The sequence below is a fragment of the Coenobita brevimanus genome, chromosome 2 (genome assembly GCF_032717465.1).
Source record: "Coenobita brevimanus isolate Jiangsu-jjx chromosome 2, ASM3271746v2, whole genome shotgun sequence".
NCBI lineage: Eukaryota > Metazoa > Arthropoda > Malacostraca > Decapoda > Coenobitidae > Coenobita > Coenobita brevimanus.
Genome location: NC_136955.1, coordinates 37,712,935 through 37,722,662, shown reverse-complemented (window position 1 = coordinate 37,722,662; position 9,728 = coordinate 37,712,935). Strand labels below are relative to the sequence as shown.

At 42.5% G+C, this 9,728-nt stretch overlaps 1 protein-coding gene across 1 annotated transcript; it reads left to right on the top strand.

The window, feature by feature from the left end:
* Positions 1 to 1,210: 1,210 nt before the first annotated feature.
* On the top strand, positions 1,211 to 1,936 carry LOC145392299 (uncharacterized). Its single transcript, XM_080266742.1, has one exon. It carries the CDS (start codon positions 1,211 to 1,213, stop codon positions 1,934 to 1,936), a length of 726 nt encoding a protein of 241 aa, XP_080122868.1.
* The last annotated feature ends 7,792 nt before the right edge of the window (positions 1,937 to 9,728 follow it).

The window sequence follows — 9,728 nt, the reverse complement described above, 5'->3', positions numbered from 1 at the left end:
ATGTAAAAGAAGTTTGCCGATTTTTGGGTATGTGTGGTTTCTACAGGAAACACGTTCCATCATTTGCTAAAGTTGCCACACCCCTAACCAATCTAACCAAATCAACAGTGAATTTTGAATGGACAGATCAGTGCCAGGAGGCATTCGAACATCTGAAATCATGCCTTATTAATGCACCTATCCTGGTCAGAGCGATTGTAGAACGACCGTTTATCGTCACCACTGATGCTAGTAATACACAGGTTGGAGGCATTCTGAGTCAGATCCAACCAGATGGGACAGATAGACCGATCGGGTACTTTTCAAAGACATTGGGACCGTGTGAGACCCGATACTCAGTGACAGACAAAGAAGCTCTTGCGATAGTGTTAACGTGTCGCCATTTTTCACATAATTTATGGGGGAACATTTTTACGATTGTTACAGACCACCAACCGCTAACCAGTGTATTTAAGAGAAAAACTAAATCACCCCGTATGAATAGATGGATACTTGAAATGCGAGAGTTTAATTACAACATTCAGTATGTCAAAGGCAAATATAATTATGTAGCAGATCAGTTATCTAGACCCGTTCGAGTCATAGTACATTCACCAGAGTCTGATTGGTTGGGACTGACAAGGGAACAGATGCGAGATAAGCAGAAAGAAGATCTAATGTGGGAAGAACTTATCCAATATTTGCGAGGTGAAAGGTTTCCTGCCAGAATACTGCCTAAAGCTGCTCTAAGTCAATTTGCACTTCAAAATGAATTGTTATATTACACCAGGGTTAAGTCAGATGGCACTATCCAATATTATTTAGTAGTCCCACAGACCATGATTGGTCAAGCAATGAGGTTAGCTCATGAGACATCTGGACATTTGGGCCAGAAGAAAACGATCCAAAAGGCAGAGGAACTCTTCTACTGGCCTAATTTGAAAGTAGATATTTGTCAGTATGTAAAAGAGTGTGTAACCTGTCAGTGATTCAAAGGCGAAGCAGGACTACAACAGCAGTATAAAGAGTTTCCACCTGTGGATAAACCACTTGAAAGAATCAGTATAGATTTGACAGATATGACTGCTGGAATACAGGGCTATCGCTACGTGATGACATTGATCACTACTCTAGGTATGTTAAACTCTATCCTCTTAAAACAAAACATACACACACGATAGTACACAACCTAGGGCAGTTTATGGCAGACTATTGCACTCCAAGAGGGGTTATGGTGGACAACGGAGGAGAGTTCTGCAGTCGGGAGTTCCAGTTCTGCAGGAGGCGGAATGTTACAATCTGGTATATTACGCTATATCATCCTCAGAGTAATGGGATGGGTAAAAGGATGCACCGCACCTTCAAGAGTGTGCTGGCCTGTTTGAGTAATGGGCATCCTCTCCGCTGCCCTGAACTCCTGCAACCAACCCAGGTTATGATGAATCAGGCCTGGCACTCCTCTACGGGACACCATCCCTATTTCGCATTTTTCTCTCGCTACCTGCCTAGAATTGTTAGTGCTTCCTTGCCTTGTGTTGATGGTGAAGAGGACGAGTTGGCTGCTGCTCACGAGCTAATTAAACAGACCCATGAGAAAATGACCAGAAAGTATAGAAGTGTGGCGAACCGCCGGCATAAGAATCAGTTGGTAGGAGTTACCAGTCTGGTGTGGATAAGACTGGAGACCCCTATCCCAGGAGTATGTCGAAAATTTAACGTGAAATGGGATGGGCCTTACCGAGTAGTGCAAGTATTATTGGACAGGGGAGGATATGTGTTAGAAAATGTGTTCACTGGAAACAAAGTACAATGGGCAGCGAACAAAGTGAAGCCGAACAGTGGTAGCGAGGAGTGGTTATTGGGTCCTCTTGAGGAGGAGTTTACCCCGTGTCCCGAGGATGAGAACCTACCTCTTCGAACTAGGAGGCCTCCCCGGAGGTTGATTGAAGAATGTTAGTGATGAATTGTGGTGGAAAGTTGTGTTCCGAGACAGCAAAGGTTGGTGTGCGAAGCCAGACCATGTGAAAGTCAACCGCCAGAGGTGTTATATGAAAGAAAAAATATCAAACTCAGAGTTAGGTCAAAGAGAGAGTAGACCTAGTGCTGAAGTGGGGACAAGTGCTTTAATTCGAGGGGGAAAGCTAGCTCATCCCTCAACTTACAGTCAGCACGGTTCGTGGTGAAGGGGGGTCACTTCAGAACGTAGCAAGCGCTAGTCAGTATGCCGGGTGGAGGGCTGGAAGCACATGGTTGAATGAATCTGAGGAATAAACGAAGGTGTGTTTGAGAGAGTAGTGTGGAGGCGCCCCCGGGACTATCTTGCTATCGAGAGTGTTAATCATAACCCAGGTGGGTGGATAACCTTGACCCGGACAGGAGGCTGGCTGGGGCACTGATATCTTCACCAAAAGAAAAATGGGGAAAGAGAGAGATGTGACAGGTGAAACAACCCCCAGGGGTATGTGGTTGGTGTTACGTGTGGGCCGAAAGAGCACCACTTATGAGGGGATAAAAGAGTTGTCATGTTGAGAGTGTTATAAAGAAATTAAAGTCTATTTAGAGTAAAAGGTGATGGCGCTTGACTAGTAATATCTCTCTCGTTGGCACACCTCCCTTGGTTAGTAATCTGCTGTGTGTTATGGAGTGGACAGGGGAAAATTTAGCTTCCGGAGGGGGAGAGCCGTGTAATGCCACAAGAGTCAAAACATGGGAGAGTCATGCAAATTAAGGCTTTAGTATGTAAGCTATACACATTTGAAAGTCATGTAAGTTAAGGCTTTAGTACGTAAGCTATATATTTGTAAATGTTACCCTAATCCATTCTAGGCTTAAGGTATAGAAACATGCTTGTACCTAGTAGTTAATACATGTTCTTTTTATTATTATTTCTGTAGCTGTAAGATCATAAATCTTATTTATGCTGTGCTAGTCCTTAAGAATATTTGTACATGTTGTAGGTGAAGTTTGCTGGGAGCATACGTGGGATATTTGAGTGGCGTATCGTCTGTACTCATTTTCTATTAAATCGGATCTGATGTAATCATAGTAAAATCATAATGTTGTCGATTAACATGCTCTTAGAAGAAATAATATCGTATAGAGGGGGAAAGCCGTTAAAAATTTTAGTTAGCTAGTACCCGAGGACATGACGTAATAGTTGGGTAATGTATTCCTCCTCCGAGAGGTTGCTAGTAACCGCTGTTGATTCAATTTACGACTCTTTGTGTGGGATAATTAGAGTAACTAAATTTTCCCTGTCAGATTGAGAGTAAAGAAAATTAATATCTGTATCCGTTCAGAATCAGAAGTTTAGAGTTGTGACCCTCATATGCGGGTGAAGCAAAAGTACCCTTATCCAGACTCCATATTATAATTGCAAATCATAATAGATAGATAGATAAATAGATAGATAGAGAGACAGATAGAAGCAGGGAGTCAGATGATGAGAAGGTACTGTATTGTGTCTGCGAGAATCGAGCAGTGCTAAACATGCTTACACACTCTTAACTTGAGGAATGCTTGATAGGCACACGACAGCGCCTAGTGACCATACACACACATACACACATACACACAGGCTGCTAGAACTTTCCACTCACAAGGAACACACGTGACCCACCCCTGCTACACCAGAATTTAGGAAAGAGAGCTCAGAGGGAGGGTAGCCACAGAACAGGCAGGAGCAGAAGGAGACAAACCTTAGAACAGGCAGGTAATGGGGAGAAGGGCTTAGCAACTTGAGACAGAGAGAGAGAGGGAGCGAGAGCGAGACAGAGACTTGTTAATATTTCCAAGACAAATAAAAATAGTCCCATACTATTCTTTACCTCTCCTGTCACTACATGACAAATGGGAAGCTACTCCAAGATATAAAAACCGCTCGTCCATAAGTCTAATATATATATAACTCAACCAAAAGGAACCACAAAGTCTTTTATGACATTTAGTCATTTTATGACACCCTACACGTCATCCAAGTCGCTTAGTTTCCCGCATTTTGAAAAGTAACAGAGGGGGGTATTAGCCAGCTCCCGACTCACTCTCAATTTTGCCCCCGCGCAATGTACAAGTGAGTTTCATTACTCTGTTTTCTTCCCTTCCCCCTTGTTCATACTGGCGTTGTAAAAGTTCAGAGATATTATGTGTGCCATTGTTACCTAAGTCGTAATGATACTAACTCTCAATATTGCCCCCGCGCCATGTACAGATGCAGTGAAAACGCCACCTCAAAAACTCCCCTCTAACCGCCATATTGTAACTACCCTAGCAAAGTTCGTTAGGATTTACATTGTACACTCACCATTTACACAAAACAATGATTAGTTCTTTTGATTATGTAATTGTTTAGTGAGTCCCCAAGGCAAACTCCCTCGCCTGATGTGCTCGGAGAAAGCCTGTATGCCCACGAGTGTCCTGAATGTGGCGAACTGTTTATGTTAAGTTTCACTGATGTTGGGGAGGAGTGAGATCTAAAGAGTAATAACATTTGTTGGCTAACTGAGGTATAAGTGCCTATATAAAATTCGTTGTGGAGAAGATTCTGTGTACTGTGAATAAATAATGTGTTAAATGATTGAAAAATCTAGAGTTCTATCAAAAAGTAAAGTTTCATTTCTTAGAGAAAAAATCAATTTAAGTTGTCATTTATTTGTAAATTAAATAATATAATGTAATGTTATTTAAAGAAAGGAGAGATATTAGAAAATTCAGCATTTTGAAAATTTATTGAGTTTCACTGTCATTCCTCTCTTATATCTCTCAAATCCTGTATAACTTCTTCTCATAACCCTCGTCCCTTGGTGGGAATTGTTTTCGACCCCTGTGCTGAATTGGTTTTGGGAGTATAAAGTTCTGTTATTGCATTGTCACGCTACCCAAAGTTGTTATTGTTACACTACCTAAAAATTCTCTTATTGTCACGCTACTCACGATCAAGCTACCAAATTTCTTTCCTATTAGTAATTATTAAGAATGGCCAATTTTCCTTGTGTGTGATATTTGATAGAGAGAATCAAATTAATTTTGAATAATCTCGGATCCCAACCGATTCCACAGTTAGTCCAACAATATCAGGATAAGGGTCGAACGAACCCTAGGGATACGATTGTGGTGCACGTTGTAAGTCAGCCTCAAACAATAACATCCAATAAAAGGGATCGGGCATCACAGATGTAACATTTTGACTCGATTATGGGCTTGTTAAGAAGGGATGGGCAAGACGCTTATATTTATCACCTGCCTAGCGAGGTGATAATGTAACTGCTAGTGTGAGTGTGTGTGTGTGTGTGTGTGTGTGTGTGTGCCCAAAATATCTCAAAAACAAGTGGGCAAACTGAATCCAAACTTTGTGAGCAATATCCTGGGATATATGGCATGCTTGCTAAAAATTTTGACGAAGCTGCGATCATATGCCTCCGACTGCAGGAGGATTTTGCAAGAAAAAAAATACCATCTAGCTTTTCTTTTAGCTTGCCATTATTCACCATTTTCTACTGTACCTTCGACGAAGATGGCACTTTTATAGGTTAGACTGGGATGGATTTAGAAAATATAGAGCTGATATGCCATGGCAGTCTTTCTTCTCCACTTACATCAGTATTATTCTTCCCTGCCCCAAATTAATGACTTTTAATGCAAGTTGGTATGGAATTGTTCATATCATGTCAACAATCTGCTAAAAGATAAGATTCCCCAGAAAGGTTCGACAGTGACTGTGACACAGCAACGACACAAAAGTCTTTATCTTACAACCTTTACTGAATGCAAAAAAACTACCAAATCCCTCAATCACTTTACAATTACTAGAAACCTCGGAAAATTAGTAATAAATTTCGCCAGAACAAACGTTCCTCACAACCAAGAATCCGAACTATTTAATATTCGTAATGACAACAGAATATTTTGCACAGCTCTCAGTTCTTTCGATGCTGACTTTAACTATCATCAACCATTTTCCCATTTAAATCTTCAGACGGAAACAACGTAAATAACCCACGTGGACAAGCTAACATTCTTCCCACTATGTTTGTCAGAAATTCTGTCTTTGAGGAAGTCAGTCTGAATGTCCGTGTACTAAAACTCGACTCTCCCGAAATTGCACCACTAGAGATGCAAACTAAGTATATATATAAAATCTATTCGAGATAATTTTCCAATCAACAGAATTCCAGGCACAGATTTCTCCAGTCGTTTTGAAAAAGCGTTCTCCAAAACTTGCTGCTGTTCTAACTAAATTTTTTAGACTATGCATACATACTTTTTCACTCACCAGATTTTGGAAAGAAGCCAGTATCTACCCAAATCCAGAGAAAGGAAGTTCGTCATATCTCTCTGAATTCAGACCAACAGATATCACATCTCAAAGAAAAGTATTGTAGGTTGCCATTAGTAGGCACATTGTTAAACATCTTGAATCCAACGACTCATTTAGTGACAGACATCAGTCAGCTGACCATCTTGGAGAAACCCATGCAGTAGCCCTTGATACTTTTAAAGCTTTTGCCAGAGCCTTACACCAATCCCTGTTGTCCAAGCTCCCTTGCTATGGCCTACAGTCCCTTGTCCCACTAATTTCCTCATATCTCAGCAACGGAAAGATAATCATAAGAGTAGATGATTTATATTCCAATTTCCACCCACTTAATGCCAGTGTGGCACAAGAATCCGTTCTGACCCCAACCATACATATTGATGATCTCTTGTCTGTCAACCATAATCCTATTCACTCCTATGCAGATGACTCAATGTTTCACAGTTCCTTCATGTTTAAACACTCATTCATAAAGTTTGATATCTCTAACTCCCAACAAAGCACAGCATTTTCCTTAGATCAGGACTTATCCAAGATCCGTGAATGGGAACAAAATAACATTGTCTTATTTAATACTATAGAAACCATATATATCCAGTTTTCAAATAGACAGGTATTCTCTGATTCATATATCACCTTCAATGCCATAATATTCCTGTCTCTGAATATACTGAAATTCTCGGAGCTTCACTTAACAGTACCCCTCAGTTCGACCTCTTACGTTAGATCACTTGGAAAAACCGCCTAAATGAAACATGGATAATTGTAGATTCTGTAACACTTTCATGGACGAGCACTTAAATAAAATTTACAAGAGTCATGTGCGCTCTCATTTCGGATATTGCTTGCCCTTGTGGAGCGAATGGTGAAAGGTTGCACCGAGTAACTGGCCAAAATTCAGAACAAAGCTATAAGAATAATTAATAACCCAGCAATTACAAATGAACTGTCCCACTTGCAGGTAAGACGGAATGTTGCCTCCCTTGCATTATTTTAGGGATACTTTAATGACAAATGCTAAGATGAAGTTGCGTCCATTGTGCCAACTCTCCACACATGCAACACTGGCATCTGCTAGTGCTCATTACTTGACTGTCACCCTGCCATAGTGTAGAACTTCTGCCTATCAGAATCCATTTATTCCCAGAAATGCTTCTCTTTGGAACTCTCTTCCCCAGATTAGTTCCCCCAAACTTCAGCCTACAGCAGTTGAAGCCCAGCTGTTACAGTTATTTTATTGAATGGAAGACACCTGTAATCTGATTTGTGTGTGTGTGTGTGTGTGTGTGTGTGTGTGTGTGTGTGTGTGTGTGTGTGTGTGTGTGTGTGTGTGAGGGGGGGGATTTGCTTTTCCTTCCTTTGTTCATCTTCCATATAAAAGAAAAAATCTAAATAGGGAGAAACCCCATCTTGTGAGAGGATTAGAGACCATCTCCACGCATGCCTTGTCTGTTATCAAGTCTATGACACAATATGCCAACCTACAGGGGATTAAGGGACTACTTGTTATTCAGTGTTTTTGTACACAATAGCCTTCTAGGGGAAGTCTTCATGTCAGAAATATGATTATTGGTACCTTAGTGTTATGGACATACAGAGAAGCTGGTGGGATTAGCTCCTTCCTCCGCCCACACACACTGAGTCATTAGTGACTGCTTTAAAGCTGGGCGAAGTTCACAAGTTTGTATTAAATAAATATTTTAATTTTTTTCGCCACCTGAGGCAAGGGAAAGTCTGCAGCAGGACATGGCCAGAGTGGGTTAGAACAGTGACCAAAGTGTGGCAGTACAGTTCCCAGGGTGAGGCAGGACACTGACCAGGATGAGGCAGGACAGTGACATGGGTGAGGCTCGACAGTGACTGGGTGATGTAGGGTGGTGATCAGGGTGTGGCAGTACAGTGACCAAGGTGAGGCAGAACAGTGACATGCGTGAGGCAGGAATTGATCAGCGTGAAGCAGGACATTGACCAAGGTGAGGTAGGACAATGACCAGGGTGAGGCAGGACCGTGACCAGTGTGAAGCAGGACAGTGACAAGTGTGAGGCAGGACAGTGTCCAGGGTGAGGCAGGACAGTGACCAGGGTGAGGCAGGACATTGGCCAGGGTGAGGCAGGACACTGGCCACGGTGAAGATGGATACCGACCAGGGTAAGGAGGATAATGACACGGGTGAGGCAGTTCAGTGACCTGGGTGAGGCTGGAAAATAACTAGTGTGAGGCAGGACAATGACTAGGGTGAGGTAGAAATGTAAGGCAAGGCAATGACTGGAGAGGTAACATTGTGAGGCACGAATGGATAAGGCAACATAGATGAGGTAGGCATGGGTGAGGCAAGCATAGGTAGAGCAGACAAGTTTAAAGTAGACATAGTTAACGCAGACATGAATAAGGCAGACATGGGTGAGGTAGACGTGGTTAAGAAAGGAATGGATAAGGCAGGCATGAGCGATGTAGGGAGGCATAAAGCAGACATGAGTTAAGCTGGCATGGAGAAAGCAAGATAAGTAGAGCAGGAATGTGTATGACTGGTATGGTTGAGACAGGCACGAATGAAGATTGCATGGGTATGGCAGGCAGAGGTGAGGAAAGCGTCGGCGATGCAGACATGTGTGAGGCAGGAATGGTTTGGCATATGTGAGAGAGGCAGATCTCGGTATGGCTGGCTTGAGTGAGGCAGGTGTAGGCGAGTGAGGTGTGGGTAAGGCAGGCAGACACAGACAAGGCAGGCAGGTAGAGATGAGGCAGGAAGCAGAGGTGAAACAGGAAACCAGGGATGGGAAATGGGTAAGAAGAAGGCAGGAAGCGGCAGGGATGTGGCACACGGACAAAAGTGAGGTAGGAGGACAAGGGTGAGACAGCAGTGTAAGCATGAGACAGGAGGGCAAGTGTGGGGCAGGAGGGCAAGGTGAGAAGCAAGGGTGAGGCAGGAGAATATACAGTAGGTGAGGCAGGGGGGCAAGGGCGAGGTAGGAGGGCAATAGTGAAGAAGAGGGCAAGGATCAGGTAGGAGGGGATGGTTGGGGCAGGAGGGTAAGGGTAAGGCAAGAGGGTAAGGGTGATGCAGGAGGGAAAAGGTGAGGCAGGAGGGCAATGGGGAGACAGGCAGTTCAGGGAAGTGCTCATACGAGTTAGGAAACCTATCAACGATTTACAAAATGTTACTGAAGATGTTTCAGTTATCAAAACAGTGGAAATACAACTAGTAATGGAGGAACAGAATGCATTCATGATTTTATCTGTCAGCTATTAAAAAAGAATGTATATGCCAAACAAATTTAAATTATTATTATTATTTTTTACCAAATACTTTGTTCCCAAACACCTGTAAATGCTCGACTGCAATGCTCACTACAACGAAATGCGTGCGCACTATTGTCCTGTCCACTCCTCGATCCCCCCAAAATCAACTGAATTATTAAATATTACCAACAAACCTGT